Here is a 19,386-nt window from a genome sequence, read left to right as displayed (position 1 = left end):
TTGGAAGATAGAAATCTTGGCCCTGATAATGCATGGCAGATCACAAGTACCGCCGCGGACGGGATCCTGCAAGCTAATCAATTCCAGGCACACCTATAACTTTATATCGGTGTTATTGGGCACATATAATATAATGCAAGGTCGATGTTACGGAAAGTTTAGGACAAACCCTGACAGCCTGATCAACCTGGTACACGAGCACCGCATTTATTTGTGTATACCCAAGTGACCTAAGTGACCTAAGTGACCTAAGTGTAATGTGTGTAATGTGTGTAATGTGTGTAATAGGAAGAAGACATTTTGTGAGAGCCGATCGGGTTTGAGTCATGAACTATTATTAGACCGCTTAGATCGCTTCGTTATATACGAGAAAGCTACCATGTAACTGACCAGCTAACCAACCGGGAGGGGATTTTATGTATGATTGTATGATTGTATGATTGTATGATTGAAGAGCGGAGAGAGAGTGTGTGTCAAGATTGTTGAATAATTTTTCATCTTTTCTTTTCTTCTCTTCCTGTTGGCCATTTTGGGATATCCTGGCGATTATGGGATCGTTTGTCATTTGTCAGCCTGCTTCCCGACCTATTATGTTTCTAAATCTCTCTACGACATCTATGTATGTATTAGATGTATTAGACGCAAACGGATAGAAACCTTTTTGGTCCCCACCCAACGGGGATTCATGGGAGACCCCACATGGTCCACTCTCAAACCTCTAGTGACTCTTCAATCTTTCTTTCTACCAACCCGGAACTACGTCTGGTGCACTCCGGGTAAAGCGCCGAGGCAAGAGAGCCCAAGAGTACTTAAAGCAAAGTACCTGAAAGTACTGTACCAGGTTTACTTCAAACTCGTTGCCAAATAGCCGGGTTGGCCATATGCAATTCGACCCGTAACATCCTCAGATCCTCTATAGCTCAATCCGGTTGAGACGGCTATCTACTCTGCGCATGTACAGTACATATTAATGAGGTCCATACCTAACGATTCAATTCACTTAACTATGGTTGCTTTTGGTCACTTTGGTCACTTTAATCATTCCAAGTCGCACAAAGTCCTATCATGTCCCCCGTATCTTCCATAGATTCTTAGATAAAAAATTGGATCAAAAAATCGTTCTTGCCTCTTGCCGAACAAGTGGGCAAGTGGGCAGCGGAGAGCGGAGAGCAGCTACCTTCTACACTGACTACGTGCAACTACGTACTTTAGAACTTGCCCCACCATGATGGACATAAGTCAGTTCTCCCACAAGTTTTGACAGAGATCTTTTAGACCTTTTACAAGGTCTGGCACATCATATCATCATCACTTAGCTTTTTTTCTTCCTTTTTCTTATTACTTTTCTTCATTTGATCTACTCGCTCTCTTCCCTATTAATTCGCATTACTTCTTGGGGGCCATCCCTCGGCCCAGCTTGCTAGTAGCTCTTCATATCTTAGCATTTGGATTCTATTGTTATCTAGCTTCTCGGTATCTCGATTGCCATGACAACCCCGAGCGATGCTGATGATCGCCACCAACTGGAGCCGTCGCAAGGTAGGTAATCACGATATTTTCTCTTTATAAACCGGCCAATAGACATTCTCTACCGTGTCTTGTCTTTATAATCAAGTTTCGATAGCTTAATAGCTAATTATGTATATTTTCAACCTACCAGACAGCTCCAACGATGTATCCGAACGTACCGATGCCATCGCAAAGCCCCCAGAGCGCGCATCGGTACGCTTCTCATCGATAGTTGACGAAATCGATCCTCCAGTCTCGACCTTCGGTAGTCCGGAAGCCCGAAGGGAGAGCTCTGCTAATCCTGATATAATACGAGCTCTGACCAATTCTATCCATGGCGCCCAACTTCAAGAGCAGCGATTGATGAATTATTCGTTTGATCCAGTCTCCCTTCCGCCTTCTAGGGTACGCTATTTACCGTTTGCTCTCAATTTATTTTTATATGATATTCGCACGCCCCCCGACAATACTTGCAAAATTCGGATGAAATTCTCCTTTATATTATTCACCGCTGCGCCTCATTTCCCGTCCCAGACTAAAGCAAGCACTGGCGCCTTAGTATACATGTGGTCCCGATAGCAATTATACGGTTTTATTAGATCTGGCTCTATGGGGTCCTCTTATAACTAACAGTATACCTTCATTTAGGTTGCGTCTAACGAGACTACTCCCGGCGCAACTCCGCAGCATAGCCATAGCCCCATGGGCCATCCGTCGCCCCGATTGAGCCCCAAAGCTCCCGAGTTGGTATCACCGCCACTTACGCCTGCTGGGACTTCCGCGGCGGAATCTTCCACGCGGAACGCAAAATCCGTTCGAATTGCCAGTTCCGATGGCGGGTACGATTCCCAGGCGATAACACCACAAGCATCGGGACAAGATTCGAGACCAGTTTCGCCTCGAATGGGTCTCCCGCACCGACCTGCTTCCACCGACAACATATCCCAACGGTCGACTGCTGTAGACGAGCACGATGGCGGTATGCGCTCGCATCGAAAGGGGATTTTTAGCATCGGGCCCGGAGGCCAATCTCTACCTGTGTCCAGGGAATCGAGTCCCTCGAGAAATGCCGCATCTCAGTATTATTCGCGACCATTTACTCCTCAAGGGGATATCAATGATCCGTATGCTGCAAGTAAACGACCGATGCAGAACAAAGCAGGTGGCAACATTGACCAGCGATTTGTTTTCTCTAGGAAGAAGAAACTTGGCTCTCCTTCTTCTTCATCAACAAACCTAACGAGGACAGATAAGCAAGAAAAAAGACACTCTGGACTTTTCGCAAATAAAAACAAGTCCACTGATCTTCATCCGACAGGATCTGGTTCAACAACACATAGTGCACACGGATCTATGTCTGATCTGAAGCGGTTTTTTAAAGTGGGTATCAATCACAAGCCCAAGAAGCCCGCATCACCATCTCCTTTGGGGTCTAAGCCAGCCTACCAGGTCCCATTTGCTGATGATCATGGCCTCTCATCCAAGTATGGGAAGCTGGGCCGAGTGCTTGGGTCTGGCGCTGGAGGCTCGGTCAAACTTATGAAGAGAACCGAAGACAATACCGTATTTGCGGTGAAAGAATTTCGCCCTCGGCATTCGTACGAAACTGAAAAGGAATATGTCAAGAAATTGACAGCCGAATTCTGTATCGGATCTGCTTTACATCACGGCAACATTATTGAGACGCTTGACATTGTCCAAGAGAAGGGGAAATGGTACGAAGTCATGGAATACGCTCCATTCGATCTTTTTGCCATTGTTATGACCGGAAAGATGTCTAAGGCAGAAATAACATGCTGTTTTCTACAAATACTGAGTGGAGTAACCTATCTTCACAGTTCCGGTCTCGCCCATCGGGATTTGAAACTGGACAATGTTGTCGTTAGCCAGCATGGCATCATGAAAATTATTGATTTTGGTAGTGCTCATGTTTTCAGATATCCTTTTGAGACCGAAATCGTCCTTGCTTCTGGTAAGTTAGATATCGCCATGCAGTTAAATAATTCTGTGGATCTCTAACAAGCCTCCAGGTGTTGTTGGGTCGGATCCCTACCTTGCTCCAGAAGTTTACGATGAGCGCAAGTACGACCCTCAGGCGGTGGATATCTGGTCCCTTGCAATCATCTTCTGCTGCATGTCACTTAGAAGATTCCCCTGGAAGGTCCCGCGCTTGTCGGATAATTCGTATAAGCTTTTTGCAGCAGATCCGACTCCCGGCCACGATCCCAAGAAACTAATCCTTCCTTCGAGATCCACGAACGATCTCTCGAATATCCCACAACGTGATATTTTTGCGGAAGACGATGCGAGGCAGCAAAGCTCCAAGGCGAGCGAGCCCTCTACTCCTAGTAGCAACGGCACTAGCACCCAGGAAAAGAAAGAGGTCATAAAGGGACCGTGGCGTCTGTTGAGGCTACTTCCTAGGGAGAGCAGACACATCATTGGGAGGATGTTGACGATCGATCCCAAAAATCGCGCTCAAATGCCTGAGATACTCGATGAACCTTGGGTTTCAGATACGGTTATCTGCAGGCAGGTTGACCATGGACAAGTCATTCATGCGGACGACCATACACATGTCCTTGAGCCGCCGGCACCACCAAGTAAGTAGAAACGCCGGGGGGTGTTTCGGCGGACGATTAAGCGGACGATTAAGCGCATTTTGCGATATTTTTGGCGTAGGAGGGAACAGTAAGTTCCCAAAAGCGGCGTTTACGGGGTCATATAGCTTCGGAGTCATCAACGGCAAAGCGGGAGGGTGCAAACCATTCAGGTTCATAGCGGTATAGAACTTAGAGTATATGCTATTGCGTGTAGAGGTTTGGGTAGATAAGGTTCTTGTCCATTTTACGACCGTGCCGTTGGCGAACCGCGGCATAGCTTAGGTACTAATAGATGTAAATTCAATTCAATTCCTATTAGAACACATGTTTAATTGTCTGATGTTTAATGTTTATATGTTTTGCATGTGTGTAAAGACGTATAAATTCGAATAGGTACGTACATATGCCCGACTTTTACCTGATGTGGCTTACATAACGAATCGATCGGGATGATGTACGCAAGGATCCGGCTGGCCCCGGATAGGCGGGTTCTAGGCAAAGGTAGCCCCGGCATTCGGAAAAACCGAGGAATAAAAAGTTTAGGTCTATTGGCCACTTGAAGCTTCCAAAGCCTTCCAAAGATCCATCCACCACTTGCGATAGCTTCAAATTTAGATCTTCGAGCTCCCAATTCGTTGCAGTTCGCCCAGAAAAAAAATTCTACCATTTCGAATTCACGAATATCTCCCTGTATATACTTCGCAATGGTATGCTCGATTTCTAAATCATTGCATCATGCTATGACGTGCGCTTTGCAATCTCGCACCCGTCACCCCACGCTCGCTCTACTTGCTTTAAATTTTTCGCTCCGCTCGTTTATTCCTACGAAGCTTAGCTAACATGTAAATACCACAGGCCACCGCTATTCGATCGATCAAGTCCCTCGTCCCTCTCCTGGACCGTGTGCTGGTCCAGCGAATCAAGGCGGAAACTAAGACCGCTAGCGGCATCTTTCTACCCGAGTCCAGCGTGAAGGAGCTCAACGAAGGCAGAGTTCTAGCTGTCGGCCCCGGCGCGCTGAACAAGGACGGCCAGCGTTTGGCTATGGGCGTGCAGACGGGAGATCGGGTGTTGATCCCTCAGGTAAGTTAGGACAGTCTATGGGCTCGGGTCGATAGGATAATTCTTGCGCCCCCCTCTACCTATCTACGAAAATTTAGCTAACATGCATCTCCAGTACGGCGGTTCTCCCGTCAAGGTCGGCGAGGAGGAATTCCACCTCTTCCGCGACAGCGAGTAAGTCCCAGCACGTAGCTATCCTCGAAGGCGACACGCCGATACTAACAATACTTTCTAGGATTCTGGCCAAGATCAACGAGTAATTGTAACGATATCCACGATTGATGACACCGATGTACCATAGCATGCATGTACAACAGGAGGCATAAAAAGAGCTCGGGTCGGGTCAAGCTTTGCATAGCGCAACGTGATTTGGCGGCCGGGTGGGAAAAGGCGTCTTCGCGGATCGTAGGGTAGTGCCTGGTCTAAGAGGCTCAACTTTTGCGGTTTTGAGGTGCAGTTAATCTCCACTCATCCCTCCGAAATCTGTTCTTTAGGAACTAGTATCTCTTCACGAAATGATATGGATGGCAATTGCAAGTGTTTCCCCGTGTACCAAGCATTCGATGTGATTAGTCTAGTTCTAGTATACGTCCGTGCCTGTCATAACACCATTGTGATTATGATTATGAGACTCGTTGGGCCAGGTTAGGGATACTAATGAGTATGAAACGAGAGGTCACAGGTTATAGGGAATAGTTGATGGCAGTGATGGCAGTGATGACAGTCCTTGAAAACAAACACCCAATTTGGTGTTCTCATATTTTACATGACAAATACCTTTTGAAGCTAACTACCTACCTAGAGCTCAGGCAATCTTAGATTTGAATGTATGAATGAGGTGGCTGATACGGAATACTTAATTATTTAATCTACGCCCATCCAGTTATCAAACAGCGATCCCTCGTTAGACTGGAAGTCGAACCATGGCATTTCTTAGACGACTAAATTAAATAACTAGAGATGAGCAACCTAGGACAGTCGGATGACTGACTACTATATAGCACTAATATATAGCCGCTCTCGTAATTTATCTTGAAAGGGGCAGCCAATCGACAAGTACTCGTCAGCCAAGACGCAAACCACGACGCACAAGCGCCTCGGAGAAGCCCGCATGCAAACGCCAGGGGCTTACGTTCGGGTGCATTTTCGGCCTGTTTCGTTTCTTCCACCGTTCAAATTTCCCACGAGAAGACTAAAGGAAGGGTTGGGACGAACACGTTTCAGCTTCATTCGGTGCGTCTGGGGCGATTGGCTGCCGTATACCCAAGGTATATATATAGGTAGGTCCATATATGTTAATGCAGCCTCCCCACCCCTTGCATCAGGCCGTACCTCGTCTACATATGTACATATTCAACCAATTCCCCGGATTCCAACAACGTCATCTCGCGTGGTACCGTTGTATTCTATCTGAGACCTACCAAGGAATCAATAAGGTAGGTCGTCCATGGCAGCTTGGGTCTCACCCCTGAGGAGATCAATGGCCACTTGCAAACACCCGCTCTGGCGCTCTTATTCGTCGTTGGATGCGAAGCGCCTTTGGGGCGGAAGCTTGGCTGGGTGTGTAGCTGAAAGGGAAGCTGTCGAATTGTCCTCGAATCGTGCTTTTTTGATTTGATGTGTCATATTGTAAATTTTTCCTTCGGTATATAGGCAATCTATAGGTAATTTAGAGCCTTTCTCCCAGTTTGTTTGCTTTACAAGATAGGAAGATATCTGTCTCGTCTCCTACTTCCGTCTGATGCTGGGTACCTATATCTATATATGAATAGGGATACTTATTTTCTACCTATCCTTCACATGTTCGCTCCAGTCACTCATTCTTTAATCCCGGCCGATATGTTCATTCTCTGACCCAAATATACTTGAAGTCCAAAGGGGCATTATATACATTCCTTCTCTTAGCTGAGCTAGTTCATTTCTCTTTGATTCGCCTGGAGCTTGAGTATCGCCTCCTTTTATTTAAGAAGAAAGAAAAAAACCTCGTGTCGTTGATTTATTCTTCAATATGAAGTGCTCCCTCTCCTTTTTTGTGGCCATTGTTCTCCCTACGGTAGTAGACGCGCACACTGTATTCACGACGCTTTTTATCAACGATGTCTCTCAAGGAGATGGTACCTGCGTCAGAATGAGCATGGATCCCCAACATTGCACCTCCCCAATAGCTGGTTTAGACAGTGACGATATGGCTTGCGGTAGGCTATTGACCTCCCACATAACCATAGCACCCGGCTAACTATTGATTAGGCGTCGATGGCGAGCAACCTGTTGCTTTCACCTGCCCCGCACCGGCCGGTGGGAAACTTACCTTCGAGTGGCGGACGTGGGCTGATGCTGAGCAACCCGGATCTATAGATAAATCACACAAGGTATATCTCATCTAGAATGACCGATGATGTTGGACTAGTTGTGCTTACTTTGAGAACTTAGGGGCCTTGTGCCGTATATGCTAAACAGGTGAAAGACATAGCGACAGACTCCGCTGCTGGACCTGGCTGGATCAAACTCGTAAGCGTTCTCTTAAAACATTTATACACTACCACAGAGTTGCAGCAACTCCCTGGCTTGATGCCTTTATGAGGTCTAGAGCTCAAAATTACCCCATTCTCTGTAGATATAATTCTGTACTAACCCTGTACGTAGTGGGAAGAAGGCTATGATGAGTCGAGCGGCAAGTGGTGTACAGAGAAACTTATCGACAACAATGGTTTAATGTCCGTTGACATTCCAAAGTCGCTTCCCGGTGGTTCGTGGCTCTTCAGGCCTGAACTCCTAGCCCTTCATGAGGCAGATAAGGGCGACCCGCAGTTTTACACAGGATGTGCACAGGTGTTCATCGACAGCGGAAACACGGCAGCTCTTGATGTGCCCAAAGAGTACAGCGTTAGCATACCAGGCTACGTCCAGGTTGGCGAGCCTGCAGTATCTTTCAACATCTACCAGCCGCAATTCCCGTATCCAATGCCTGGACCAAAGGTCTACAAGCCCGCGGAATCCAAAGGCATGGCGGCTTTTACCACGACCTCAACTTCATCCAAGGCACTAAAGCAGGCCGAGGGCAATATTCCTTCGGACTACCTCATCAAGAACGCAAATTGGGTTGGAGTGGAAGTATCCTCCTACTCGACCGAGGACGGGTGCTGGAAGGCATCTGAGGAATGCTGGAACCAGGCTAAGGATTGCTACGACTCGGCACCCCCGACGGGGAGTGCTAACTGTCGAGTCTGGGAGAGCAAGTGCGATGGCATCAGTGATGCTTGCAGCGCCGGGGACTTCAACGGCCCTCCGAACAAAGGCCAGAAACTCCAGAATGAAGACCCAACACCCCCGGAGGATATTCCAGCAGCCGCAGATGGCAGCGGCTCTAGAAAAATGCGGGCACGCCGTGCTCTCTTGAAATAGGGGGGTTGCCATGCCATGCCAGGCCTGTACTCCTACAGTTGAGAACCCCTGGCTGGGTTTGACAACACAACGTAGAAGTTTGCGGGATATTTGTAAGTGCCTACCTATGTGCCTACCACCTATGTGGTAGATAGGCGGGCGAATTATTACACTCTGCTTGCGTCTGTTGCAACATGCACCTAAACAGCGCAAACTCACTCTCAGGTGATTGCGCCATATAATATATATGTTATATGTTCTTACTATTAACTATAGGTAACTGGTTAGTAATACCAACTTCCCCGTATTTCAAAGTATTTCCAGAATGGTCTTTGTAAAGAAGGTGACATTGATAAGACGGCTGTCGGCCTATGCTGGTTTGTGATGGTGATGGTGGCGTTGTACCGAGTAAGTCAAGTAGCTCTGGTTTATATGTGATTAATGTACAAGTTGATCTAGAGCTTTAGGTACCTAGGTGCCGTATGTTTTGATAAGGTAAATATTAAATACGGGTTCAAAAAAGGTTTATGTAAAAGGTAGGTAGGTACCTATGTACCTGTGTATAAAGTCGGTGGAGCAGAAAAGTATTAGGTACCTACCTAGGTACGTAACTAATACCTAACAAATACCTACCTCCTATGGTAACAAACCGGGGTCCTTCGGCAGTCGGAAGCATGGAAGCAGCCATCACAATTGATTAATAAAGACTCCGAGCCGGGTGGATCTCATCATGCCGCTGTTAAATGACGAAGTTCGGAATAGAATAATGATGATGACAAAACAAATGGTCTAACCTAAGGATTAAATGCCGTAACAGAGCCTTCTTCACCGTCACACCGTCACTTGTAGCTAACAATTTCTAATAATGTCTAACAATGTCTAAGCTGTCTACGCTTTAATATTCAAACCAATTGTCCAAGCTCGGTCCTAATCCAAACTTTGATTTCTTATAAAATAATGCTACTCTGCTCAAACGGTAGTCGGTACGCAAGTCTTCTCATTTATTATTATTTTTTTTACCATCCATTAATCCCAAAGTAGTCCCAGGTACAACCATCCCCAAAAATAGAAATAGAAAAAAGAAGGGCCCAAAAATTAGCCATTTCCACTCTTTTTTCGCTCCGGGTCCCGACCATTAAAGACCTGACAAAAAGCTCATCAAAAAAGGGAAAGGAAGAAAAACAAAAAGGTTGTTAGACTAGAACTTGTCGCAAAAGAAAAAAAAAAGAAGAAAAAGAATATTTTATTTCTTTGGGAAGTGTTTACTTGGAGAAAGAAACAATTGGCTGGATAACGACGATATTGACGAATCATTTATATATCCCACTCGGTACAAAGCACACAAAAACGCAACGATGACGGTTCCTATCGATCATATCATCGAGACCCCTCCGCGGGCACCGTCCCCTGTCCACGGCTTCGGAACCCTTGCTGTCCATGCTGGTGCCCCCCACGATCCTATAACCGGCGCCGTCATCGAGCCCATCTCTCTGTCCACTACCTTCGCGCAGACTTCTGCCGGAAAGCCTGTCGGCTTATACGAGTACTCGCGCAGCTCCAACCCCAACCGCGATAACTTCGAGCAAGCCGTAGCCGCGTTGGAACATGCCAAATACGCGCTCGCCTTCAGTAGCGGAAGCGCTGCTACTGCCACCATTCTCCAGAGCTTGGCTCAGGGGTCTCACGTCATCAGCGTTAGCGATGTCTACGGCGGCACCCACCGCTATTTCACCCGAGTCGCCAAGGCCCATGGTGTGACTGTTACCTTTACCCCTCAGATCGAGGTTGATATTGCAGAGCACATCCGCGACAACACCAAACTAGTATGGATCGAGTCGCCTAGCAATCCTACGCTGCGCCTTGTAGATATCAGGGCCGTCGTCAACGCAGCCCACTCGCGGGGCGTCGCCGTTGTCGTCGACAATACCTTCCTTAGCCCCTACGTCCAGAATCCCCTCGACCATGGCGCCGATATCGTCGTCCACAGCGTCACCAAGTATATCAACGGGCACAGCGACGTTGTTATGGGACTGGCTGCTTTCAACTCGGACGAATTACGCGAACGTATATCCTTCCTACAGAATGCCGGCGGCGCTGTGCCGTCAGCCTTCGACTCCTGGCTTGCCCACCGAGGAGTTAAGACGCTGCACTTGCGAGTGAGGCAGTCAAGCGGCAACGCTACGACTGTTGCGAGAGCCCTGGAGGCTAGCCCCCACGTCATTTCTGTAAATTACCCCGGTCTAGACTCTCATCCGCACAGACATATTGCTCTGAAACAGCACCGAGAGGGTATGGGCGGCGGTATGCTTTCGTTCCGTATCAAGGGGGGCCGAGCCGCGGCTGAGCGGTTCTGCCAGCTGACCAAGATCTTCACGCTGGCTGAGAGTTTAGGCGGCATCGAGAGTCTAGTCGAGCTGCCGAGCGCAATGACGCACGCCGGTATCCCCCGAGAACAGCGCGAGGCCGTGGGCGTCTTTGACGACCTTGTGCGTGTGAGCTGCGGTATAGAGGAGCCGGAAGACCTGCTTCGTGATGTGCAGCAGGCGTTGGAGAAGGCGGTGTCTGAGACAGCTGCTTCGAGCAATGGGACTAATGGCGTCAACGGGCACGAATCAAAATAGACGCGGGCTAGAGAGTGGTGAATAATTATCCAACCCGCCATCGTCCATCGTCAATCGTCAAAATGACGAAGCGATATATCGAAACTGGTGCTATTATCTTTTTGGCGTTATGCTCGTATCTGGTCGGTAGCATTACGGTGTGTTCCAGACCCATAGGGGGAGTCGACAGCACAAGCAATAGACAACTTCATTTTATAGTGGGATTAGCAACGTGTCAGCACCTCGGTGTGTAAAATAGATCGTTTTGAGTTTTTTTGGACAACTTATGGACAACTAGTTAGAATAACACAGGACAGTATAGCCAGATATGTGAGACGGGAGAGTGTAGATCCAACTTATGCAAATCTCATCTTGGTATATACTGATGGTCATCTCTCCGTATAGTTACTTGTGATGAAGTTATCCACGTCCGTGTTGTAATACTATCTCGCTGATTGGAACATGTAGGTGCCAAACAGGTAGCCAGCGATTAATTTAGAACAGGCTGTACTGCAATATATTTATACTATGAGATACGGGTGAAGCGACGAAACAATTAATGCCCTGAACTGCCACCCGCTTAAATCTTAGCATCTTAACTGGCTGATAGAGGAATAGAACCCAACCCAACCCGAAGCTAAAGCGCCAAACCGGGGAACTGGGAGTAAATGATATCCTACCTAGGTAATTAGGGGCACAATAGGGAGAGGATCGATGTAGACGACCTCGCATACCGAGCAAGCCGCGAGATCAATATCACGCCCATACCACTGTGCTGTACCGCCTTGTTAGGAACGATCTTCATTATCGTCCGTATTCGCGGATCGGAGAACGGGACTGCTAAGATTATTGGTCTTGGCATTAAACGAACGAAGAGTCTGCACATACATATTGGCAAGTCAGCACATGCGACATTGGCTTTCTACGTACGGTCAGGTTGACATTTGCTTTCTTCCATCGTGTCGGCGTGCACCCTTCAACTAATTCCCGATAGGCCTACGTAAATTCGTTGGCTGGAGTTCAGCACGGGGGGGGGAAGAGACCTAGTACCGCCCCGGGTAATACAGACTGAACACAACGACGAAGCATGGTGATACATACCTACGTTTAGAGTGGCCGGAAAACAAGGCTCTGGCTTAGCTTAGCTTAGGTCATACCAGGTTTCGTCCCCCACTGCGATGGGAAAATATTTGGAATTGCTCTTCTGCCAGGGATGACGACGACGGTGATTACCCGCGCCACTTGCGGCGGCGCAGCTCCGGTTAGGGCTGATCCAGTCGTTGTTAAGGGGCTCCACGTTAGATATCTGACGGGCCACAATGATTAGAGGACGGGAATATCATCATGTTGGTTCGATGGGGGAATGAAGGTCACCGTGCCACGGTGGTGTATTTGTAATTGCATTGATATATTTCTTTTTCAAGAGAGATGTCGGGTCTTTGGTTTAGCTGTATAAGAACGGGCTGGTTCGCCTCTCTCCCTCCCTCTCTCCTATGATGAACGACATAGCCTCACCAGCAAGGTCTCTAGCTTCAAGTTCAATAAAAGAAAAGTCGAATTCAAAATGGCCCCAGCAACTATATCCAGTCTCCTTCTCGCGAGCCTCGCGGCCGTGGTTTCGGCGCGCAACTGCAAGAACCTGATGATCCCGCTCTCGCTCTCCGCGCAGAATATGGACTTCACGCTTAAGGCGCCTAGTAACGATATCGAGGTGACGAACTTCGTCTTGAACTCTGGTCAGGCGGGTGTGAACTACGCCGACGAGATACTAAGCGAAACCAAGGTGAGCGTCGACTCTATCTCTTCAACATCACCCTCGTCTAGACACCACACGTTCCTGTCACAAGTATGAGTGAAAGGGGCAACCCTCTAACTAACTACCCCTTATTAGTACCGAACCGTGACAGGAAACTACTCCATCGCCGCAACCTACTGCGAGCCTGACGCGGGTCCGGGCCGCGCACTGCAGATTCTCACTCGGTATGTATACCAATATACGTAGAAACCCACCCCTGAACCCTCCTCATCCGTAGTATCTGACTAACACTTCGCAGTAAGCAACAACCCCCTAACCTAGACCTTTCTTCCCAGAAAACCATACTAGATTCTCCCCAGCAGACAAAAGCTTCCAAACCCAAACCCAAGCCAATCTATTCATCTACCTACCTAGGTATCTATATATATACTAACCCTCCCACCTCCCCACCCCCCAGACGGCGCCGCCTTCGACCGTACATACTGGGACTTCCCCCTCCACGCCTCCAACTACAGCTACGCGAACGCGGCCCTAGCGCGCAACTACAGCGTGTTCTTCTTCGACCGCCCGGGCATCGGACGATCCACCCGCGGCGACGCCGTCGCCGAAATCCAGTCCGGCCTCGAGCTGGCCGCCCTGTACGCGCTAACCACGAAGCTCCGCCGCGGCGGCATCCGCGGCATCAGCGCCCGCTACCAGCGCGTCGTGCACGTCGGCCACAGCTACGGCTCCGCCCAGACCTACGGCCTCACGGCCGCCCACCCCGACGACCGCATCTCCGATGCCATCGCGCTGACGGGGTTCAGCCAGGGGCTGGGCACGTATGTGGCGAACTTCCTGTTCGGGGGCAACTTCGTGCTGGCGGGGGCTGGCTACGGGCCCGGATACATTACGTGCGGCGACGTCTCGGCCGTGCAGTCTAATTTCTTCGCCCCGGATAACTTCGACCCGGAGATCCTAGAAGCAACCTATGCGACGAGTGCGCCGACCGCCGTTGGTGAGCTGTTGACTATTGGTAGCCTGACGGCTACGAACAATAGCTTTACGGGGCCTGTTCTTGTTATCACGGGAGGTGAGATGATCCCTTATTAACCGAGTCTGCTCGATCATGATGGAGTTGAAAAGCTAACTGTCTATTGTAGAGCGCGACGGTGCATTCTGCGGAGGCAACTGTTACGTGTCCGAGCCTAGCATCCCTGAACAGACTGGGAAATCCTTCACCAACACAAGTTCTTTCGAAGCTTTTGTTGTCCCCGGTGCTGGCCATGGCCTAAACTTGGTAAGAATCCACTTTCCACTATGAAATGTCACCGAATTGGTGTTAACTATGAATAGGAGTATACCGCGCAGGCAACATATGCGAAAATCCTTGACTTTTTTGACAAGAGCGTTTAGAGTCGGATACATGTCGCTTTAGCATCCTACGGGGAATTTTATTGTCTATATAGAGACACAGAGAGCTCAATTAAGCAAAGATGCCATCACGTCCAGTTTCTCCATTCCGTGATCCAGGGATTGCTTCCACGAGTCCAAACGCACAGACAAGGCATCGCAAACTAGAGCAAAGAAAATATCTTAAAGTCCATATTAGATACCCCACTGTCTCAGACTCCTCTAGAAATTGTCGATACTATCGAAAGAGCTCTACTCATCATCAATATCATCGTCATCTGTCCTTTGAAATTAGCAAAATGCCAATGCCTACGATGTTTAGTGGATTGGTGATACTAATACATACCTTCGGATGGTGAAGTATAGCTGTCCTCTTGCATATCCTGGTCAGGAGGCCAGTTGATAAACATCGAGTCAATCAATTCTCCCGAAGAACGTTCGACTATGAAATTTATAGTTAGCCATTGTTTGCTTTTTTAGTATTCCCGTAGGCAGTCCTATGGACACTCGAAGCATAAGGGATAATAACATACAGTCGTTGCCTGTCCATGTTGTACCGTAGTTTGGAGCACTTGAATTTTTGTTCTTATCTTTGAATTCTATCGAATACCCGGGCATGGAATGTATCTGTTTTAAGAAGAATTCTATCGAATACCCGGGCATGGAATGTATCTGTTTTAAGAAGGAGAGTCGTATGTCAGAGAGGTTGAATTTGAGTTTCGCCATCTGCCCGAAGAATGAAGCCCAGAGGTTGACCCTGTCCGCGACCTGATTCTGCGATTCAATAGAGAAGGTGACCTTGTGCAGAGAGATTATGCGTAGGCTTGGCTTAAACCTCTTGTAAATGTTGAGAAGGAGTGATGGCTCGATAGTTATCATTCCAATTTCAAGCTCCTTCAGATGCTGAAATGCAGGGGTCTGCGGTATCCGTGGTAGTTTTTCTTGCATCTTATTGACTTCAACCCCTTGGTGTTTTGAGCCGCCCGAGGACTCAGGCGTACGAATCAACCACAGAAGAAGGTCCCTGGTTTCATCTTTAGCGCAGCTCCGGAAATTCAATCTCAGATGTTTTAAAGATGTCGTTTTGGACAGGAATGTCACTAGAGTGAGGCCAAGATAGCCCTGATAGTTTCCCCCGTTATTGATAACCAAGGTAGAAAATGACGCAGGGCCCAGGTCTAGGAAGAGCGTCTGGAGGTCTTTGAGGAAGGGCGTAATCGTCGATTCAAGATAACGAGGCACGTTGAATGCCAGACTCGGGAGATGACAATTTCTAAGGATTACCTCTAGCTGAGTAGGGCTATGTGTCTCTTTAGCCTTGCCTAGGGCTCGGAGCATCATCAAGAACACGTAGGAAACGTATTGTATACGTGATTCTACCAAGCTAGAGTCAAGATGGCGGCCGCCGAACCGTGGTTGATCAAGAGGAAAGTTTGTCTCCCGGAAGAATGTTGGGGCCCCGTAAGCGTGCCAGGTATTGTCTGTTTCATCGCGATATCGGCCAGAAGAGTTGAAGTCACGTAGTCCGATTGTTTCGAGGTTGGGTAGATTGCAAAGAGCTTCAGTGAGAAGTTGGAGGTCTCGACCTGTGGTGATTAAGGCTTGATGGCTCATGTGTTCTTCACGCATCTTATTATACCGCAGTGCTTGTTCAAGATCGGAAAAGACCTGCATATGAACTGGTAGACTAGGCGGTATAGGCGGACGCTCGATGCTGATGATTAGATGGGACAGGCTAGGCGCGAATCTAGACTTAGAGATGTCTACGAGGGCGCCAAGGCTGAACTCGCTAATCATGAACTGCCTCTTGGTGAAGAACTCATGGGTGAATGACTGGAGGAGAGACACCTCCAGTCGCCGACAGACATGGCGAAGATTTCCATAATCTGAGGTTGTAAGGTAGGAAGATATCTGGAGAAGCACTTCAAGGGGAATATCTAAGAAGGGACTCATATTGTCAACCTCCATAGTCTGAAACCTATGGTGGTGATGTCGTAGTGTTGACGGATTGGGGGGGATTAGGAGATTGGGGGCGGGATGAATTAATGGTCGATAGGTACTGGTGGTAATTGGGCAGGCGAGAGGGGTAGAGCAACTAAACAAGTATGTGAGATGACTTGCTTGAATTTCATTCCCGAGTTGATATTTGAGAAAGACAGGAAGAACGGGAATGAATTTAGAAATGAAACCGCTCTGTTTTTAAGTTGTTTGCACCTTCATCACTTCCTTCCAGCTTCCAGCTTCCAGGCAGAATTGGGGGTTGCTACTGCAGAGGTAGGTACCTAGGTTAGGTGTCTAGGCAGCTGCTAGGTTAGGAACGTTAGGTATTGTACCTAGGTTAGGTAGTTAAGGTACCGGTAGTTAGCTGGAAGGTGAGGCAGCACTGTACCTGCCTAAGTGCAGACGAGTGCAGACGAGTGCAAATGACTGCGATTGGTCCAAGTGTCTTGAAAGGGGAACGGCCGTATGCGATCCGTGCATAATATGCACTTAGTAGTCATTTTCCTCCAAAGCATAAATGACTTCGCTAATCACCTGCACATCTGCACAGATACATACCTACCTAGGTACCTAATGTAATTACTAACCTCAAGTACAGGAAACCTGGAACCGTGTGAATCATCTCAAAGGTACCTATGGCTCCGACGGACGTGAAGTCTAAAGTATTATGTGCAAACTTTTCCAGAGGGGTAAATAATTTATTTCCCCTGAAGCGGCAGATGACCGCTGTGGTATTGCAAACTACCAAACCCTTTTATGTCCAAAATCAGAGCTTCATTTCATAACCCTCCCCAATAACCTTATCATACATTTTTTTGATGATTCTTGCCGTACTTGTTATCAATATCTGCCTCTTCATCAAACTCTTCTTGCTGACTACTATTATGGTCGTAGGCAAGTCTGACCTCATCAATCTGATCACCCACTTCCATCCATGTATCGCTGCAGGCTGGTACGGGGAACAGCTTGCATAAAGCCCAGTACATCACCCCAGAAATAATGAATCCACAGAAGAAGTTGAAATTATAGATGTAAGTTGCTCCCATAGGAACGTTGCCGCCATTCACCGCCCCGGCAAATCCAACCACGTTGATGAGAATACCACTGATATATGCCGCGTAAGCTCTCCAATGAAAGCCATAAGTAAAGTAGTACGGCCCTGTCTTACGAGCGTCGTAAAGCTCTTTGATTTCGAGATAGCCTCTTCGGACCAGGTAGTAATCGCTACACATGACGCCCGCTATTGAGCTAAGAAAGACGGAATAAGACGAAAGATAGGTCGTGAACTGATTACTCGATGTGAGCAAGTTGTAGGGGCACATGGCTAAGCCAACAACAGCACAGATATAGCCACCACGGCGAATGTTGATGAACCGCGGAAGTAGTGCCGTCATATCAGTCCCCGCTGAAACCGAATTCGCTGCGATATTTGTGCCCAACTGAGCCAGGGCAAAAGCGAAAGAGATGACGAAGACGCCAAAACGTTGACCGGAACTACCATCGTCGATAAATCTCTCCAGTAGGTCAAGGGGGTCCCAGATCGGCTGGCTCCCGGGGTAAATGATGACTGAGCTAGATGAGACCAATATGCCGATCAAGGAGGTGATGGCAAAGCCGATAGGGACGGTTAAAAGCTGCGACCAAAGAGCATCACGAGGCTTAGTGGAGAAACGAGAGAAGTCAGGGTCGTTTACAATGAGTGTTGCAAAGTTGGCAATCGAACTCATAACACCCTTAATAAACTCCCATGCAAGGTCGCTACCCTCTATCGTTGCTCGTTGTCGGACAATAGGGCCCGGGCCTCCAGCGCGAACAAGTGCCCATATCAAGAAAGCGATGCCGGCACAAGGAACGAAGTAAGCCTTGACGGTGAAAAGATGTCGAATTTGATGCACGGGGAACCAAATTGCCGGTAGCGACAAAAGCCAGAAGAGGAAAAAGGAGACATAATCAGCGGTTGTGGTTCCCGAGTCCTCGGAGAACGAGTTCGGGATAGTTTTGCGGTCCTAAAAGGTGTTAGCAATTCAACTTCTCCTTTAATACGAGCACAGCAATCCAGTCAGACTTACCCAACTGAGCCAGATGGATCGAATCATGAGATATACGCAATGCCCACCAATATACGACTGCACACCGTACCAAATACACGCCATGGCAGCACGATTAAATACGGGCCAGAGGCAGCCCCATATTCCGAAACTCGATCGGCTCACAACCGGGAAACCGATATGGTACATGGCTCCGATGCGACCGGTCATGCAGATAAAGCATCCAGCGATTGCGTATCCAATCCATACGCAGAGCCAGGACTGCCACCACGAGAGTCCGCCCACGATCATGGACGAGCTAATCATCCACGTGTTGATGTTGAAGGAATCGGCAACCCAAAAGCCAACAAAATTCCACGCTCCCCATTGGCGACGCGCGGGCTCAACAGGCTTAAGATCATCATTTGTTAACTGATTGGGTTGGTTAGTGCTGCGATTGTTTCGACCGGCTACTTTTTCAGCCTTACCATCAACTGGGCGACTGTGAGACCATCTTCGTGATCTACAGCGGCCTTGTCCATCCAACTATTAATCCTCGAAGTATGAAGCCTAGCCATCGCGGCGACCACTCCAATAGACCCTAGATTAAATGGTCGAAGGGGTTCTGGTGCGTTTAGGTAATTGTCGAGTAATGGTAACTAAACGCACGTGTATCGATTTCTCACATGTATGACGCGCAAACCCAGCCGGAACGGGTGCCTACCTAGGTACCTAAGCAAAGCAATAGAATGATTGGGTTTTTCCGTGTTGTATTAAGTTGTAGTATTAAGCACTAGTTATACGTCGAAACTCTAGGTTCTTGAACCTTGAGTATGCGATATTAACCCCAACTTCAACTTCAACTTCAACTTCGACGTAGGAAGTAGAGGCGGATATATATTCGCTTCCAGGATAAACGAGATTGAAAAGGGAAGAAGAGTAATAAGTACTACACCCGCCAAGCCATCACGATTACCTTAGGTAGGCGATTGATCCCTACAATACTTACGATATCTGACATAGTACATACATATCTCCAGACCAGGACCTAAGAC

General features: G+C 48.1%; 7 protein-coding genes across 7 annotated transcripts; 5 read left to right on the top strand and 2 right to left on the bottom strand.

Annotated features, from left to right (window-relative positions):
- Positions 1-908: 908 nt before the first annotated feature.
- Positions 909-4,238, top strand: F4813DRAFT_65206 (Pkinase-domain-containing protein). The gene is made up of 5 exons (XM_049248737.1): positions 909-1,539; positions 1,661-1,914; positions 2,069-2,098; positions 2,158-3,481; positions 3,540-4,238. Exons 1-5 carry the CDS (start codon positions 1,488-1,490, stop codon positions 4,118-4,120), a joined length of 2,241 nt encoding a protein of 746 aa, XP_049099920.1. The 5' UTR covers positions 909-1,487; the 3' UTR covers positions 4,121-4,238.
- A 445-nt stretch (positions 4,239-4,683) lies between these two features.
- F4813DRAFT_358518 (chaperonin Cpn10) lies at positions 4,684-6,127 on the top strand. Its single transcript, XM_049243245.1, has 4 exons — positions 4,684-4,819; positions 4,968-5,195; positions 5,290-5,348; positions 5,410-6,127. The coding sequence occupies exons 1-4, from the start codon at positions 4,817-4,819 to the stop codon at positions 5,432-5,434; spliced, it is 315 nt and encodes a 104-aa protein (XP_049099919.1). The 5' UTR covers positions 4,684-4,816; the 3' UTR covers positions 5,435-6,127.
- Positions 6,128-6,885: 758 nt separating this feature from the next.
- Positions 6,886-9,013, top strand: F4813DRAFT_64853 (glycoside hydrolase family 61 protein). The gene is made up of 4 exons (XM_049248735.1): positions 6,886-7,369; positions 7,422-7,543; positions 7,605-7,682; positions 7,818-9,013. Exons 1-4 carry the CDS (start codon positions 7,183-7,185, stop codon positions 8,574-8,576), a joined length of 1,146 nt encoding a protein of 381 aa, XP_049099918.1. The 5' UTR covers positions 6,886-7,182; the 3' UTR covers positions 8,577-9,013.
- Positions 9,014-9,910: 897 nt separating this feature from the next.
- Positions 9,911-11,176, top strand: F4813DRAFT_389215 (Cys/Met metabolism PLP-dependent enzyme-domain-containing protein; the record flags this gene model as incomplete). The annotated part of the gene is made up of 1 exon (XM_049246797.1): positions 9,911-11,176. The coding sequence occupies one exon, from the start codon at positions 9,911-9,913 to the stop codon at positions 11,174-11,176; it is 1,266 nt and encodes a 421-aa protein (XP_049099917.1).
- Positions 11,177-12,719: 1,543 nt separating this feature from the next.
- F4813DRAFT_396097 (alpha/beta-hydrolase) lies at positions 12,720-14,704 on the top strand (the record flags this gene model as incomplete). Its single annotated transcript, XM_049247786.1, has 6 exons — positions 12,720-12,938; positions 13,047-13,135; positions 13,210-13,325; positions 13,369-13,983; positions 14,054-14,190; positions 14,247-14,704. 6 exons carry the CDS (start codon positions 12,720-12,722, stop codon positions 14,304-14,306), a joined length of 1,236 nt encoding a protein of 411 aa, XP_049099916.1. The 3' UTR covers positions 14,307-14,704.
- On the bottom strand, positions 14,437-16,689 carry F4813DRAFT_64877 (uncharacterized protein). Its single transcript, XM_049248736.1, has 3 exons — positions 14,837-16,689; positions 14,650-14,745; positions 14,437-14,581 (listed from the first exon to the last, which is right to left on the bottom strand). Exons 1-3 carry the CDS (start codon positions 16,269-16,271, stop codon positions 14,556-14,558), a joined length of 1,557 nt encoding a protein of 518 aa, XP_049099915.1. The 5' UTR covers positions 16,272-16,689; the 3' UTR covers positions 14,437-14,555.
- Positions 16,690-17,107: 418 nt separating this feature from the next.
- F4813DRAFT_389212 (permease for cytosine/purines, uracil, thiamine, allantoin-domain-containing protein) lies at positions 17,108-18,909 on the bottom strand (the record flags this gene model as incomplete). The annotated part of the gene is made up of 3 exons (XM_049246796.1): positions 17,108-18,310; positions 18,374-18,763; positions 18,820-18,909. The coding sequence occupies 3 exons, from the start codon at positions 18,907-18,909 to the stop codon at positions 17,108-17,110; spliced, it is 1,683 nt and encodes a 560-aa protein (XP_049099914.1).
- Between the last annotated feature and the right edge of the window lie 477 nt (positions 18,910-19,386).

This window comes from Daldinia decipiens, assembly GCF_022478715.1.
Source record: "Daldinia decipiens strain CBS 113046 unplaced genomic scaffold F4813scaffold_15, whole genome shotgun sequence".
Classification (NCBI taxonomy): domain Eukaryota; kingdom Fungi; phylum Ascomycota; class Sordariomycetes; order Xylariales; family Hypoxylaceae; genus Daldinia; species Daldinia decipiens.
The sequence above is the reverse complement of the archived record's forward strand: the minus strand, read 5'-3'. Positions and strand labels throughout refer to the sequence as shown.